Below are 18,391 nucleotides of genomic sequence, written 5' to 3'. Positions count from 1 at the left end.
ATAATGGTCAAATCCTCAGATAACAATGCAGTCCCAAGATCTAGTCTGAAAAATTATAACTAACAATGGCAAGCATCTCCAATAGGATGGAATCTAACACTTCACCAAGATTTTCAGCAACGCTCCCTTTACCAAAATTCAAACTCCCATCATCTACAGTGGGAGGTTTCAGGAGGGTCAGTCATGAGCAACTTAGTGTGAGCAGCCACGTGGACACTGTCGACATGAGTAGAGGGGAGATTGGATATCCTGCAGTGAGTGACGCACTTCCTGACTCCTTTCCTATAGTCATACTTTATTGATCCCGGGGGAAATTGGTTTTCGACCACAAGGCATGAATTTGGAGTGTGATAGAATATTCTGCCACAGCTTGGACCAGTACCGCTCCAAAATTAGTCACTATCTGGTTGATGTCCACCCCAACAGTCACACCCTGCACCACAGAATCCCATGACTATAGAGCACAATACCCACAGACATACAACAGCTTCTCGGAGGCTTCTCAGGCACTTCCCTGCTAACAACAAAAAGCTATCATCCAGAAATACAAGGACAATCAAGAAATGAGAATGCCACAACCCATAAGTCCCTCTCTATGTCATAACCTATTTCTTCACCATTAGGTCAAAATCCTTAACTCACTCACTGCTGAATCAGGCTTGGGAGTGGGGGGGGGGGCATTCACCTCAAAGGCAGCTGTTCCACTGAGAGTTAATGCTAATAGTCATTAAAATGTTCTCCTTCCAGCTAATAACCACATTTCAGGTAAAAATAATCAAAAGAAACCAAGAAACAATTAAATGTGTTTGTTTAAATATTAAAACTCAGCAATTAAGAAATCAAATCCTTAGCTTGTCAAGAGAACTATTTATAGGTTCATCCAATAGTTACTAATTATACTGAAATGCATCAGGGACTGGCGAAGACTTGTGAATGCCATGGAAGAATTTCTACACAGCTCAGTTAACACCAAAAAAGGAGGAAATATAAACAGCCAGTGATTCATTCATTATATTAACTGTTATCATTCACATTAAATTAGATTCATCACCTGTTGTAGTAGAACGTAATTTTGGAAGTGGTTCCCACTTTCCTTGCCAACACCCCACCAGGTTTCATTTTCCACCCACTGATGCTGGATACCTTTCTGGAATCCAAGTTAGAAAGGTGAAAAAGGTGAATGAGAGGGAAGATCAACCCCAGCCAGTTGACATTCAACTAGCCTGGGAACTATATTGTGGCAGTGATAAAGAAGTTAGTGACTAACCAGATCAGTTTCCAATATGTCTGCAGAAATGACATAGGGAAGCCCCCCGTAGTCAGAATTTTGGAAAGGCTAGGGTAAAATTCAGTTGTCTTTTTGCAATTAGCATACTATTTGTCAAATTACCAGCAAAACTATCAGTACCTTTCAGACTGGCCTGATCAATAGAGTGATTGCATATTGAAATATTCTTTCTGCATCTACTTCTCCCCCAAGTGTTAAATTTCGATTGTCCAAATGACACTTCTAAAAAATAATGTCATGGAGAGCTGAGCTTTGGACCCTCTGATCTACAGAACCAACAGACCATATTTTTGCATCCAAAACCAGTTCCACTGGACCACTTTTCAACCTATCATTCAAAAACCATTCCATCCTTCTTTCCTATTCTCTCTCAATTAAAATAGTGAAATACCAATGGAAATACATTTTCTAAACAGCACAAACCAGTACCTTGAAAAACTGTCTGTAAAAGAGAACATATTGTGACAATAGTTGGAGTTGATGTTAAAATTCTCATTTTTGTATTCTAGTTCCACCATTGCTTTCCATCATTTCTCTCTCTGTTCCACCTTGGACCTTAAATCTTTCCAAGTAATCAATACCTTTATTTCTAGTCTCATTCATTTCAGACTCTACCATTTGTCAGCTGTTTGGGCACCAAGCTTTAGAATACCTTTATCCCTCTCAACATTTCTCTTGTGACGAACATCTGCTGAAGTGACTTGATACAAAATTAATGTTCGAAATTTACTCCCGTGAAACAGAGTTTTGTTGTGCTAAAGGGGGATATACAAATGTTGTAAGATAGTAGTGGAAAGAATGAATTTTTTTTGGATACAGCACAATAACAGGCTCTTTTAGCCCTATGAATGCCTGCTGCCTAATTACATCCACATGACCAATTAATCTACTAACCAACGTCTTTGGACTGTGGGAGGAAACTGGAGCACCCGGAGCAAACCCATATGGTGATGGAGAGAATGTGCAAATTCCTTATGTACAGCAGCGGAACTGAATCTGGTAATAGCGTTATGCTGATGTAGGTGAAAGATTGGTAATTCTGAGTATAAAATTGAAACTTGACCCACGGCCAAGCACAGCTGATCAAAAAAAAATGGCTGTGATATTTCCCCTCATCAACTCCATTTGCATAACAATGTGCCTGGACATCAACAACTTGAACTGGACATATGCACTTAAGAAAGGTCCTCCCAACCTGGGTGAAGACTTTTGGCCAAAACTCATCCTTCTTCCCGCAAGCCATGGGCAGATTGCACCAACAGACACCAAAACTAAACTTAAGCCAATACTTAGGGAAGTGCTGTCCAAATCTGATCACCGGTCCCCATTCACCCTTCTGCTGAACATCACACCCTACTGCCACCCCACAGTCAAACTTGAAATCCTCATCCAGTAATTACCCTGCCATTCCAGATCAACGTCCCTCAGCTACTCCCTGCCTGAATACCTGTCTAACAGAGCACTGTCTACTAACATTGTGTCAGACTGTCCTGAGGACAGCACTGAACAAAATCCAAATGTTTTGACAGAACACAGACCTGACCCAATGTCAATAGGCAGGTTTTGGGTTGGGTGGTTAGAGTCCACCATAGATGGCATTGAAATAGAAAGATAGACCAGGGGCTAGACTCAAAAACAGTTACAATACTTTCCCCAGCAGTAAGGCTGATCAACACCTCCACCCACTAACTCACCCCTCCATACCTCCAACCATCACTATTTTATCATTTCCTGTCAGTCACCTTATGTACAGACACTCCTGTGCCTAGCGAAACTTTATGGACATACAATCAATGTACATAAGCTATCTTATGTATCTATTGTATTTTTTAAATTATTGTGTTCTTTATGCATTTTCTCGTGCTGCATTGGATCCAGAGTAACAATTATTTTGTTCTCCTTAACACTTGTGTACTGGAAATGACATTAAGCAATCTTCTTCTTGATTTCTGAATGAACAATGAACCCATGAACCTCAGTATTTTGCCTTCTTTTTACACTACTTCTTTAATTTAGTTTCTTTTATATATATTTATTGTAATTTATAGTTTTTATTATGTATTGCAATGTACTGCTGCCACAAAACAACAAATTGCACAACATATGCCAGTGATATTAAACCTGATTCTGATTTTGAATCTTGAGCTGTAATCAGCCACTGAGTAGCTCACAGACAGTCACACTGTTTGCTGACTACATTTCAGTTTGATCATGAGCGCACCTCATCAATATAACAGTTGAATCATAATGACCTTGTCAGTCTTGCAATATACTTTGGAGAGGATTCCAGAATTATAATATGCAAGTAAGATCTTGATCACTTTGGGACCATACACGCTTTCTTTCCAAAACAATGCATTTTTTCCTTAAGTGTGGTCACTCATTTCTGCAATATGGTTAGAGAAAGAGTTAACATCACAAAAAGATCTGTGACCTTTGCAAACTCATTTTGCAACATCAACCGTCTGACCCTCATTCCTGTCCAATATAAATAGGATCTTGGCAGTCAAGAGAACTATAACAAGCCACTCGTAACTCAATATTTTTAACCACTTTTTGGAAGGGTTGCCAATGCAATGAATCAGCTTAAAGAATATTTGCAGTAAACCAGAAATTGGCTTTAAATTATTGTTTGTCAATGAACTTTTAATCAGGTGAGTTGAAATAATATTTGATAGTGGTAAATACTGTTCTTGATATCATTCCAATGACAAATATGATTAGTAACCACATCATCTGTCCTTCAACATTTGGGTGGATTGCAATTCAGTTTTTTTAAAATTGTGAAACAAATCTTCAATGTCCTACAGCAAAGACCTCACACAGTAAATGAACTATATCAGTGACATGACGGGCGGTGTAATCTTACTGGGTTAAGCAAACTCCTTCTGTTCCATGAAGTTACTACAATTCTAAGCAACAATGTCCAGAGGACTCTGAATGCGACTTGAAAAATCCTGTAAATTATAGAGTGAAGGAGAAGGAAAGGGGGAGTGGCTACTGAAAGCTGGTTGAGGGAATTAGTACAAGGCTTACTTAATGAGGGAGCAGTATTTAGTTGGATGCAAAATCATTTTCTGCATCATCAGGTTGCAAAGAACATCAAACCCATCCTTTACAGGGCACCCTACAATCCAGGGGGACTTGTGGCTCATTCAACCCTGCACATGTCCTGTGAGAGAATACAGTCAGCCAGTCCGTCCTACTGCCCCCTCTTTCCCCATAGGACTCTGCAAGTATCTTCCCTATGTTTTCTAGGAAATGGAAACCAAAAACCACTGCTGTGGCTGGAAATCTGAAATAAAATCAAAAAATCCTCAGCAGTCCTAGCAGCAAGTGCAGTGAGGAAAACGGAGGCAGCACTTCAGATGTATGACTCTCTATCAGAATACAAAGTGAGCTTTAGAGATTTTACTTCCATTATCTTCCAGGGAGCACATTTTGGACCTTAGCAACCCAATGGACTACAGCCTTCTCATTGTTCCCATCTCCATCACTGCTTCCAGTGCTACACTGTCCAAGACCTCGCTATCGCAGTGCCAGGTTCTGGAACCTTCTCCAGCAGGCTCTGCACTTTATCCTCTACTATACTCCTTACCATCTACCACGTTAGTCACGTTTTTGGTCCCAAGATCTACTTATAAATTAATTGTCCATATGCTCTGCTTTACAATGACTTAGATGCTTGACTGCCTTCAAGAAAATCAATTAAAAAGGGACAGATCAAAAATCGTACAAGATAAAGTTTTGAAAGAGTACCGGTGTGGGTTTGTCGATGACTTTCCAGGGCATCTTCTTTAGAGAACTGTGCTCCACACTGGTCACAAACAAAGGCCTTTGCACCTGCTGAAATAGGAAAGAGATATCACAGTTTCAGACAAGGTGATTCATAAAACAAAATGCATCTGGGTCTCAGCACCCATTCATCAAAAGGACAGGAGAGCAAAGCTGAGGAAACCCTGAGGAGCAGGTCTCGGCTGCAAGGCAGAGATTTAACCCTCATTAGAGGATTCTGGTTGTACTTCAAAAGTATTAACATAAATGTGAAGATTTACTTTTATATATCTTTGGGAGCCAAGTACTGCAGCCAAGAGGATCTTTTATTCCCAGCCTCTAACTTCCCTTATAAACACAGGTAGAGACCCTTTGGCCTACAATGTTTGTGCCGAGCTTGAAGCAAAATTACACTAATCCTTTCTGCCTATATATGATTGATATCCCTCCATTACCTGCATATTTAAGTGCCATCTAACAGCTGCTTAAATGTCACTATAGTATGCGCTTCCAGTATTACCCACGGCAGTGCATAACCAGGCACCCACCACCCTCTGTATATTAAAAAAAAACAGCTTGCACTGCACATCCCCTTTAAACTTCCCCCCTCTAAGCACAAATGTCTGCCCTCTAATATTTGACATCTCTACCTGGGAAAAAGATTCTGGCTGTCTACCCTATCTAGGCCTCTCATAATCTTATAAACTTTTAATAGGTGTCCACCAGAGAAAACAACCCAAGTCTGTTCAAACTCTCCTTACAGCGCACTCTCTGGTCCAGGCAGCATGCTGGTAAACCTCTTTTGTACCCTCTGTAAAGCCTCTACATTCTTCCAGTATTGGGTCAACCAGAACTACACGCAAGTACTCCAAGTGCGACTGAACCAAAAGGTCTTACATAACTGCATTGTGGCTTCCTGATTCGATATTCCACGTCCCTCATGATGAAGGCAAGCCTTTTTTACTGCACGTTTAATGTGTGTTGCCACTTTAAGGGAAGTGGATGCCTCTCAATTGCATTCATGTGATCAATTAACCTACTAACCCATATGCCTTTGGACTGTAGGAAGAAACAAGAGCACCCAGAGGAAACCCATGCAGTCACGGGGAGAACGTACAGACTCCTTACAGACAGCAGTGGAATTGAACCCAGGTTGTTGGCACTCTAAACGTGTTATGCTAACAGCTACACTACTGTGCTACCTCAAGTTGCAAGAGATTCTGCAGATGCTGGAAATCCAGAGCAACACACACACAATGCTGGAGAAACTCAGGCAGCGTCTACAGTATTGCGCAAAAGTCTTAGGTAGCTTAGAATCTTTTTACATGTGTTTTCAGATGGTATGGACTCCACACAGCCCTGATCTCAACACCATCAGGCTGTCTGGGATTACCTGGAGAGACAGAAGCAAGTGAGACAGCTTAAATCTGCAGAAGTTCTCCAAGGTGCTTGGAACAGCCTACCAGCCGATTTTCTTAGAAAACTGCATGAGCGTACCTGAGAGAATTGATGCAGTTTTAAAAGCAAAGGCTAGTCACACCAAAATATTGATTTGATTTAGTTTTTTGAAAATTGTTTACTGCACTTTCTAGTGATTATTTTGGTATTTAGAAACTTTTTAACTTCATTATTTTTGAAAGCATCTTCGCTTTACAGAACTTTATTACATGTGCCCAAGACTTTTGCACAGAACTGCATGGAGAGGAATAAACAGTTGATGTTTTGTGAATCAAGCAGACTGTTTGGTGCCAGATAGCATCGAGTTTCTTGAGTATTGCTACAGCTGCACTCATCCAGGTAACTGGAGAGCGTTCCCTTACACATCTGACTTGAAAATGAGTAAAAGAATTTGTGATGTCAAGAGGCGAGCTCCTCTCCATACCTAAACTCTGACTTGCTCTGTTAACCAAAGTATATTTGTGGCTGGTTGAGCTGACTTTCTGATCAGTAACCCCCTAGGATGTGAATGATAGGGGGAAGTCAGCAATTAAGTTCCATATCTTTAAAACGGACTCTTTCAATTAAATTGACAACTGATGGGTCTGTATAGTGTCAAAGATTTCTGCCCAAGTTGAACTAGAGCCAAGTTGCTTAGTGTAAGGTCAACCACAATCAGTTCAAGTTAGGTGTACATTGTGATGAAACATTTGGATATGCATTTGGTCTAGTTGTGCCCTACAATCCAGCTCACTACTTGATCCAGGTCAGGATATTTGTTCAGCATTAGTATGTTTACTTGATCAATACTGGATTTTTTTAAATCACCAGACTGATCAATATCATGTTTGCAATCATTAGATTTAAAAGGATGGTTGGGTCAGGAAAGAAAAAAAATATTACAAGTACTTTGTTTGCCTCCAGTTGAGTTCAAATTGGAGTGATCAAGTATATAGCCAAGGAGACAAAGTTGAACCAACCCTTCATCCACAGACAGCAAGCATCACTGTGTGCCCCAGTAGCTCAAGGGTTAACTCTGTTCCAATAGAAGAACACTTCTTCACTGCTGGACAACTTTTCACCACTTGAGACTGAGCCAAAATAAAACAAGTAATGTTGAGCTCTCAAGTAAAAATTGATAAATGGAATGTGATCTCTTCCCAGGTGATGAGTAAAAAGTGATGAGGTAAATTAAAAATTAAGCACTGTACAATTCTACAAACACTGCAAGGTTAAAAGGTGTGGTGTTACTAGACGATATTATCAAAAGAACTGTAATATGAATAAAGCTTTGTTTCCAAGCTCAACGGTGGCTATAATGAGCAAAACAGGAAGTGGCCTATCTGATCAGCAAACCAACACTCACAGTGAAAGCCAAAGTGAAAAGTACTAGAGATGTCAACTGATAGAAAATAGTCTCAAGACCAACTGAACGAGAAGATCAAAAAACAAAAAGAATCAGTTATGTAACACTGAAAATATAAAAGGTGTTTGTGTGTTTAATATTGAAGGTGTGGTACCAGATAAAAATCATCATGGCTAAAGAACTTTATCTTCTTTGTAGATGAAATCCACCCAAAACTTGAAGTGGTTAAACAGAAAAATAAAGATACAATAAACATATGCTGCTTCTTCCTTGCCTTACAGTTAGTGCACATACAGTCTTAATCTGTGCTGGGGGAGCCAGGCCTTGGCAAGTAACATTCTCACTATCGATACAAACATGGGTTCAAGTCTCACTCCAGGGCGTAGGGAGATACCCCAGTGATGCAACCAAATGTTATTAAAAATAACATAGTTCAAAGTTCAAAATGTATTGTCAACCTTGAAAAGGTATTCAGTCCCCACAACTATTTTCACATTTTACTGTCTCATTGTCTACATTTAAAATATATTGCAGTGGCATTTTTGAGCTAATCTACAAAACACTGTGCATCTTGTCAAATCAAAAGTAAAACTCCAAAACCTGTCAACAACTTACTGGAAATTAAAAAACAAAATTGACAGGTTGAAAAAGTATTCACTCCCTTTGTAATTACTACACAAACTTTCCTCAGGTGCATATACTGTATTACCTTACAAACTCACCCAATTTGTTGATGTACAACATTGGAGTATCACCTGTTTTCAATGATTTTACAAGAATACTGTAAATGCCCCTTCTCTCTGTGTGGTCCAACATTATGGTAAATTTTCAACAAACCAAACCAAAATGAAGACAAAACAGCTTTCAAGACAAGTCAAGGAAATGATAATAGAGAAGCGAGAAGCACAGATCTGGGGAAGGGTACAAGACCATTTCGAAAGCACTGAACAAAGCTCAATGAAAAATTGGGGGGTGGTGGGGAGTGAAACCACAGCTACACTGGAAGTAGAGGCAATGTTGTGCTTTCTTTGTAATTGCATTTATATGCTGGAGCCAGGACAAGTCCTCTGAAATGATAACTCCGAGGAATTTATAGAGAGGTGTTTCCAGGGTTGGTGAATATGGCCTGTTTTGCTGTTTTTTAGACTCCATTGCTTTCTATGGCTCTGAGATCAGAGGTGACCACTCTGACAACCTGAACAATTGTCCTTCATCAAACATCGTTGAGAAAGCCATATCATTCTTTTCCAAGTTTTGCTTGCTGAAGCTTGCTGTGCTTTATTTGGCTGTCATACATTCCAACAATAGTTATTGCTGCTTTTCTTTCATTGGCAAACCATAAGACCATAAGACATAGGAGCAGAATAGGTCATCTGGCTCATTGAATCTCCTCTGCCATTCCATCATGGCTGATTTATTATCCCTCTCAACCCCATTCTCCTGCCTTCTTCCCTGCAAACTTTAAAGCCCTGACTAATCAAGAACCTATCAACCACATTTTCAAAATGACTTGACCTCCACAGCCATTTCACAGATTCACCAGCCTCTGGCTAAAGAAATTCCTCCCCTCATCTCTGTTCTAAAGGGACGTCCATCTATTCAGAGGCTGTCACCTCTGGACCTAGACACGTCATTATTGGAAACATTCTCTCCAGATCGACCATCTAAAAACTTCTATGTTTAAAGAGATTAAAGATTAATTTTATTTGTAATATTACATATAAATATTGAAACATACTATGAAATACATCATTTTACGTCAATGACCACAGTCTGAGGATGTGTTGGACGGGCAGTCCACAAGTCTCACAATGATTCCAGTGTCAACACAGCATGCTCATAACTTATAAACCTTAACCAATAAGTCTTTGGGATATGGGAGGAAACAGGGAGAATGTACAAACTCCTTACAGACATTGGCAGGAATTGAACCCCAACTACTAGTGCTGTAAAGCGTCATGCTAATCACTACGCTCCCTTCAAGTGGCCCGAGCTTGACAATGAAAGGATAGCATTAAGTGCCCCATTGTTGAAAACAAATCTGCTTCTAAAGCAAAGCAGATGATTCAGTAATCAGATTGGATTCACGTTTTCTTGTTTATCGCAATGCCCAGCAGTCTGTAAGTAATCTAAAGCAGGTTTCACAGATTTCTGAACTCCTGCTCTGACAAACCCGATCCCATTACTTTATTTAAATGTTTGGACAAAGCACAAGAACATTTACAAAATAATTTTCAGTGGTACTGGGACCCATTTGTGTATGGAAAGCCAAATTTGCAATACTTATTGAGGGACCTGAGGCTAACTCAAATGAGAGTAAATGGAGAGAGACCAGGTGGGAAAAAAGTCCTTTCAAATACAATATTTACTTCAACATTTCAATTAGTAAAATAATTAACAATATTTAAAATAACTACTGTTAAGATTATTTTCAGATTTAAATTAATAAATGTTGCTTTCGATAAATATCTCTCAGGACATGAAAAAATATCTGATGTTTTTCTAATTCAGTGAAACAAGCAATTCTTATTTTGCAAAATTGTGCATTCCACTACTTCCAGGGTAGTAAGGATATGGTGGGCCGAAGGGCCTTATTCTGTGCTACAGATTTTATGAGAGGTTGGAAATGGGAAAAGGGGATTGGGAGTGATTACACTGGACAACAAAGATTTTGCTGCCTGAATAGCTTTTGGTGTATCTTATGAATTTTGGGCTACTGATAATGAAAATCACCATGAAATTTCCCTATCACGCACCATTTTTTGAAATCACTTATGTTTATTATTTCAATTCATAATTCAAGTCAATTAAAATGTTGCCTACAATGCAAGCTGGAAAGTTTCCTATCTTGTCCAGGCATGCTTGGGCAGGCTTAGGCAGCGTGGCTGCTGCATGGCAGGACAGGTTTTAGTAATAATTATTGGGTTCAGGACTGTAAGGATGGAATTTGCTATCACCAGGCACAAAAATTTCCATGAAGGATTTTGATATTTGAGACAGATGCTTCCCAGAATAACTGATGCCAAGATTAAGGAAAGCATTTTTGTTGGTCCACAAATCAATGATAGGCAATTTGAAGAATTTCTAGTGGGACCGGAGAAAATCACATGGAAGGCATTCAAGGAAGTTGTTGAAATTTTTCTTGGCATCTACAGAGCACCAAACTGCCTGCAGCTGGTTGACAACACGCTTCAAGCATATAAAACCATGAAATGCAACATATCACTAAAGATTCATTTTCTGCATTCCGATTTAGACTTCTTCCCTATAAATCTTGGTGCTGTTAATGACAAGCATGGTGAAAGGTTTCTCCAAGACATTGCGGTCATGGAGAAAAGATGCCAGGGTAACTGGAATCCATCAATGCTGGTGAATTATTGTTGGACACTTAAGCGAGAAGCCTCAGACACCGAGTACAAATGAAAATTATTAACAAAATATTTTTAACTTAGTTGAACCATTGCAAAGCATCAGCACCATTATGCAATTAAACACATATTCAACAAAAGTTAATTTCTTGTTTCTCCAAATTCCTAAGTGATACAAGTAGTCTGAAATTATATTTGTGTTCATCTTCAAGCAGTCTATTATAAACAACAAAAAATTCTGAGGAAGCAACACTTTTGAAAAAATTTGTTGTCTAATGATATAATTACTGATCCTTCACCTCAATATCAGCAACATCATTTCAACAAAAAGCAACATTCCTTCAAGTGACATACATCAAAGTTGCTGGTGAACGCAGCAGGCCAGGCAGCATCTATAGGAAGAGGCGCAGTCGACGTTTCAGGCCGAGACCCAAGTGTCCTGGTGAATATTAAACCTTAAACCATCATTTAATTTCTATTTCATCATTACCATACTGCAGAATGTGGGAGCTTGCTGTTCAAAGCACATTTCCAACAGGGACTACATTTCGAAAGTATTTCTTTGGTTGCAAAGTACTCTGAAGAAAATGAGAGATGCTATAATAATTCAAGTATTTATTTTTGTAATGCTGCTCAGTAAGCTGCTGTAGCTCAATTCAGGAGTTGCAAGTTGGACCAAATCCATTTAATCCAAAATTTCTCACATCAACCAGCTTGGAAAGTGATTTATAATTTTTCCATTATTAAGTACAACCCATTGTTGCATCAAGTAATTGGAATTATATGAAGCTGAAATTAAAATTTTACTTGCAATAGGATTTATATCTATTACTAACAATAGCTATATTTGTATGATTGCATTATTCACAACATATCATTTGTCTCCTTGATACCATACAAGTTATATACTTAATTTACTTTCAAGATTTAAAATTCAAGATTGTTTAATGTCATTTCCTGTACAGAAAGGTAAAGGAGAATGAAATAATTGTTACTCCGGATTCAATGCAGCACAAAAATAACTATTAAAAAAAACTGCTGAAAAGAATGTACTTGATGGCAAGTAAATACCAGTTAATTCTAAAGCCCTTGGTTATCAATTACGTTTTAGTTTGTTCGGTCCTCTAAGTCAAAGCATGGACTTGAAATTAATGCTAAAACCATGAACTATTATCTCTCCACCAATAAACAATTACAAACAAGAGAAAATCTGCAGAAGCTGGAAATCCAAGCCACACACACAAAATGCAGGAGGAGCTCAGCAGGCCAGGCAACATCTGCTGAAGGGTGTTGGCCCAAAACCGTCGACTGTACTCTACCTTAGATGCTGCCTGGTCTGCTGAGTTCCTACAGCATTTTGAGTGTGTTACCAATAAACAATTATTCTTTTAGAAACCCATTAGCCAAGGTCATAATTATCAGCTGTCACTCTTCTCCTCCCAGTTTCTCCCAACTTTCAAACCCTCACTGCAATTTTAAAATTTAAATGCATAAAAATCAGTCATAATTCAATAGTGGAGTAGGCTTGATCAACCAAATGACCCAATTCTGGTCCTGTACCTTATGGGCTGATATCTTGTCCTATGTAATCTGTTAATGTAATCCACTCTTTAAGACTAAGTACAACTTGAATGCTTGCTTTCAAATTTGCCTGCAATCTCCGTGATTACCTTCAGCCCAACATCTGTGAAGATACTGAATTATCCTTAAATTCCTTCAGTGGCCGATTTGTTCAGTTCCCTTGCCAAATTTTCAAGGTTAAAAACTGCAGAACATCCTATTTATCCATGTTGTTGTTCTTTCCAACAGTATTCCCACCATCTCACTTTGTTCTCCACCCCTCCCCCCCACCAGCATTAATTGTTTTGAGACATTTTCTTGTAACTTGAGCATTTCAGAAATGACAATAGTAATTAATAATAATTTATTGCTTGGTATTAGTTTATAAATAACAGCACTGCAATGCAATCATCATCTCTGGATGTTGAAGACAGAATGGGTTAATGCACCAGAATGGGCTATGGCTGCTCTAAACTCATATCCCCTTCTAATCCCATTCCCTGTTGGCATTTTACAATGCTACATTGTTAACGACCAATCTAACTCGAGAAATCTAGAATAAAATCTGAACGACTTCTATCCATCGGAAGGAATGGATGCAGACTGAAGCCGATGGTAACTTTTTTTTATTACTTAAACAAGTTGACTTAACTACATTTAATTTCATTTGTTTGAGTAAATAATTAATTCCATTGGATTCAAACTTTCATGACTTGCAAACGGTATGCAGTGCCAACTCCAGTCAGGAAATATCCCTCACCACAAAATTGGGAACATTTTTCTCTGAAGAAAATTGTTAAAGGTGGGTTTTGCAGTTTGTTGCATAAAAGGTGGCACCTGCACGGTTCCCTTCAAATGGCACCCCATCATGATCACAACCATTAGGGAGCACGGCGAGGAGGTTTCAACAGAGATCAGGACAAAGGCCGAGATGATGGAATGATGCGGCTTCAGTGCAAGATCAAACCCTGGCACATTACAACCATACAATTCCAATTACTTGATGCAAAATTTGATGGCTCTGGGTCTGCACTCACTGGAATTTAGAAGGATGGTGGGGGGGGGGAGGGATCTCATTGGAACCTTTTGAATGTTGAAAGGTCTAAACAGAGTAGATGTGAAAAGGATGTTTCTCATGGTGGGGGAGTCTAGGACAAGAGGGCACAACCTTAGGATAGAGGGGCATCCATTTAAAACAAATGCAGAGAAATTTCTATCACCAGAGGGTGGTGAATTTGTGGAATTTGTTACCACAGACAGCTCTGGAGGCCAAGTTGTTGGATATATTTAAGGCAGAGATTGATAGGTTCTTGTTTGGCCATGCCATCAAAGGTTATGGGGAGAAGACCTGGAAGTGGGGATGAGGAGGGGGATAAAAAAGGATCAGTCATGATTGAATGGTGGAGCAGACTCGATGGGCCAAATTCTATTCCTATAGCTTATGGTCTTATTATCAATGCAGCTCAAATTGCACGTGCCCCCTAATTATCAACCAGCCCTGACTCATCACCATGCAGAGATCACAAGTAATGCTAGGAGACCCAGTAATTTTGTGTGAATATTCTAAAACTTTGCAAGCTCCTCCTTTCACTTGGGGTTATAAACATGGCTACAGATTGCACATTATTGCAATATTTGTGGTCAGTAGGCAGGAATAGACATTGCACATGCCGATGATGTCTTTGCATAGTACTGGAAAGAGGCCAACCATTCCTGAAAGCACACAGTCCAAAGGGCAGGTTTTGAGCAGGAAATGATCGCTATTGCAATAAACCATGCACAAAATAGCGCTTATGTAATTTGCACGTTAAAACCTCACAGTAGCTGAAGCAGACTCTCTCAACTTAGCTGTTCATTTTCCATCACCTGAACACAGGTGCAACGTTCATCCCAAATTGTCCTTGACCTGCTTCTTGAACTGTTACACCCTTGATTAAATCATACCCAGAATGTTATTGGTTAGATAGTCCCAGGATATAGTCATAACTATAACAAAATAACAGCATTTTCAAGTCATTTGGAGGAGAATGTGAAGATAGTGGCATTTCATGTAGAGGCTGCAGATTTGGGACTGCACAAGTGTAGACATGAGACAATACACACTGAAGCCCTTGTGCCAATGGTGGAGGAAGTGAATATTCAAGGATTGAATGCGACGACAATCACATGGACTCCTTTATCGTGGTGAAGTTGAGCTCCTTGAGTGTTGTTGGGACAGCACTCATCTGGACAAGTGGGCAGCATGCTGTTGTGCTCTTGATATGCCTTGGAGTAGTCATTCATTAAGGACACCTGTCTTCTGATTCACTCCTATGATTCACTACAATGCGTTTGTGCACCAGAAGCTAGATTGAACCTGGCACAGGGATCTTCAGGCTATGAACGGCGATGGACTCAGCAATGGTAAAGTCATTGAATGTCAAGTCTGACCATTTCAAAGCATTGCCTCAGATTTTCCTGAAAACTTCCTATTCTCATCAAGACAAGAAGGCAAGAATAAACTGTGGAGAGTCTTTTCTCGTTATCCACTTGCAGTATCCACCCTCCAATCCCTCCACATCCATAGTGAAACATCTTACTTCCCCTCCTAACTTATTGTTTTCAGCTTGGCTCTTGTTTGAAACATTTGTCAGACATATAGATACGTGTCTTTTTTTTATTCCATCTCTTTTTCCAACTTGTTATCCAGTGAGTCAAAACTCAGTTTCACGTACCCCTCCCTCTTGCGGGGAAGTACCTAAACATTTCCGCTTAAAGATCACCCACTCTTCCCAATGTAGTTTCCACGGTCAATCTTTAATCTTATACTCTGGCTGGGTGACCTATTATTGCATTGATACGAGCCTTCTTCCAGTTTAGAAAGCTCACAACTCCAGTGACCTGGGTTCAATTCTGACCCCTGATACTGTCTGGAGTTTGCACATTCTATGACTCCATGTTAGCTACAACTATTCTGCAAGTACCCATTAAGTTAACAGGAGCTGGTGTGATCCTCCTTCCAAGAGACCAGCTCAGTGCTGATCCTGGCAAGCTGAGTGATGCAGGCTAGTTCAGAGCACAAGACTGGCGGTTACACACTAAGAGTGAATTCAGCCATAAACCAGCCAAATGAATAAAGCTCTAGTTATCCCATTGTGGCATATAAAAAGGTTGTAAAGACTGCTTGTTTTTAAAGCAGTCATCCCTTTAAAGAATGTGGCATATGATGAACTACTTTGCTGGGTTACAACAATATTTTGTGGAAAGTTTCAGAGTGACAGTATGTGGCATCAAGCTCCTCATGCGTAGAAGTCTGCACTTACTGTAATGCACAACCTGAGGCATGAGGAAACACCATACTCACCTTATGATAAGTTATGCAGTGATTTTCAGAAACTCAGGCTACTGAACCAGCATGGATAATTTCACTCATCACCACTTTGAACTAATTCTACAACCTACAGACACTTCATTTTTTGCAAATCATGTTCTCAGTATTTATTTGCACAACTCGTCCTCTTAGGCACATTTGGCTGTTGTCAGTCTTTATGTATACCTTTTTCATAAATTCTATTGCATTTGTAAATGCATGGAAGAAAATGAACCTCAAGGTAGTACAGCATATACATACACGGACAATTTATTTTACTTTGAACTTTGATTTTGTTTCCTTTAACACCAGTTGAATGTGCAAGGGAGATGCATTTCCCTTTAGAATATTGCCACACTTTTGAAAGTTAAATTCTGTGATGCAACAGTCTCATTAGAAATATCTTAGAGAAAATGTATTTCAAAATAATGTAAACGGCAACATCAGGATATGACTCCAGCTTACCACAACCCACTGTTAGTATTAAACCATGTTAAACTGATCAACAACAGCAATAAAACGAGCTCCAGATCTCTGATCACAGTATTAATGACTCACTATTGCAAAATGACTACAGGTCATTTTGCCCTGGTAAAACTTCTATTGCCAAGGTCTTGCTGAAAAGACTTAAGATTTACAGCAGAATTAGGCTAGAAGGAATTGCATTTTTAAACAGAAGTTAAATCATAAAGAATGTACACAGTGAAATTTCAGATCAGCTGAAAGGCACGTACAATAAAATCTAATCAGACTACAAGCCTGAATGCTGAACAAATTTGACTGGCTGCCAGCGCAACGGTTGTTTACTAATGAGTCTTTCCCTGTTTAGGTACAAACTATTAATTAGTAGAACCTTGAATGGACTTGAAAGAAAAAATATGCTACATATTTGGAGAGTCCAAAGAGGGGTTACTGTACTATATCCCCCGCCCTTTAAACTGTAAGCATCATCAACCACTTCCAATGTAAAGTACCCAGGATCTCCCACCTCAATATTTCAAGTGTAATTATCCACCTTTAAAATCTCAACCATTTTCTTTCTCAATAAGCAGCATTCAATAAATTCTGAAGGATACCCAAGGCTCAAGCTTCTGAACATCAAGAACCTCCAAGAATTAGGACCATTATCAAGTCAGCCCAGTACTCAGAATATGTAGGCAAACAGCAACCAATCACAAGCACATTAGCCACAGTTAGAAGGTCAAGTCTTTTGTAACAAATGCTCACTATTTCCTATCAACCTTTTGACACAGGCAAGTATTTATATTTGCTTACACATTAGTTTTAAAAATATACAAAAATCTTTCCTGTCTTGCATTATCCACAAAAATAACTTTTCCCACACAGAAAACATTTAAATGAGCTACTGAATGAGTGGAAAACTGCGAGGTGGGTGAAAGTTTTCTGTTTTGCATTAAAGATATTTAGAGCCAGTGGCCACTTTATTAGATACACCTGTTGTTAATATAAATAGCTAATCAGCCAATCAAATGGCAGCAACTCAATGCATAAAAGCATGTAGATATGATCAAGAGGTTCAGTTGTTGTTCAGACCAAACATCAGAATGGGGAAGAAATGTGATCTTAGTGACTTTGACTGTGAAATGACTGTTGGTGCCAGATGGGGTGGTTTGAGTATCTCGGAAACTGCTGATCTCCTGAGATTTACACACAGTGTTATCTAGCATTTACAGGGAATGGTGTGAAAAACAAAAAAACAAACAAACCAGTGAGTGGCAGTTCTGAGGTCGAAAATGCCTTGTTAATGACCGAGGTCAGAGGAGAATAGCCAGATTGGTTCAAGCTGACAGGAAAGCAACAGTAACTCAAATAAACACGCGTCCCAACAGTGGTGTGCACAAGAGCATCTCTGATTGCACAACATGTCAAACCTTGAGGTGGATGGGCTACAGGACTAGAAGACCACAAACATACACTCAGTGGCCACTTTATTATGTACAGGAGGTATCAATTAAAGTGGCCACTGAGTGTATTTGTCCTTCTTTGTACAATGAAATGTGAAGCACAGATCCTTCACCAAGATTTTCACAACCAGCCAAGACAGGACTCTCTCACAGAGCCCACCACTGACGCTAACAGTGTCAACTTTGACAGGGAAGGTAAATTGTGGGCTGTTACACTGTTGTGGGCCGTATTAAAAGTGGTGATAAATCAGTATATAGGAGGGAGATTGAAAATTTGGCTGAGTGGTGTAATAACAACAACCTCTCACTCAACGTCAATAAGAT

The 18,391-nt window shown here is 39.4% G+C and overlaps 1 protein-coding gene across 2 annotated transcripts in view; it reads right to left on the bottom strand.

Moving 5' to 3' along the window:
* zbtb16a (zinc finger and BTB domain containing 16a) overlaps positions 1–18,391 on the bottom strand; it is a 275,933-nt gene that overhangs the window by 92,476 nt on the left and 165,066 nt on the right. Inside the window, exon 4 of one of the 2 annotated variants that reach the window (XM_063038143.1) lies at positions 5,048–5,134. In XM_063038143.1, the coding sequence (XP_062894213.1) occupies positions 5,048–5,134 (87 nt within the window). The remainder of the gene's footprint in view (positions 1–5,047; positions 5,135–18,391) is intronic. The other variant, XM_063038144.1, reaches the window with a different exon arrangement.

Source organism: Mobula hypostoma, chromosome X2, assembly GCF_963921235.1.
Source record: "Mobula hypostoma chromosome X2, sMobHyp1.1, whole genome shotgun sequence".
In the NCBI taxonomy this organism is placed as follows: domain Eukaryota; kingdom Metazoa; phylum Chordata; class Chondrichthyes; order Myliobatiformes; family Myliobatidae; genus Mobula; species Mobula hypostoma.
This window is presented reverse-complemented; position numbering and strand designations above follow the sequence as displayed.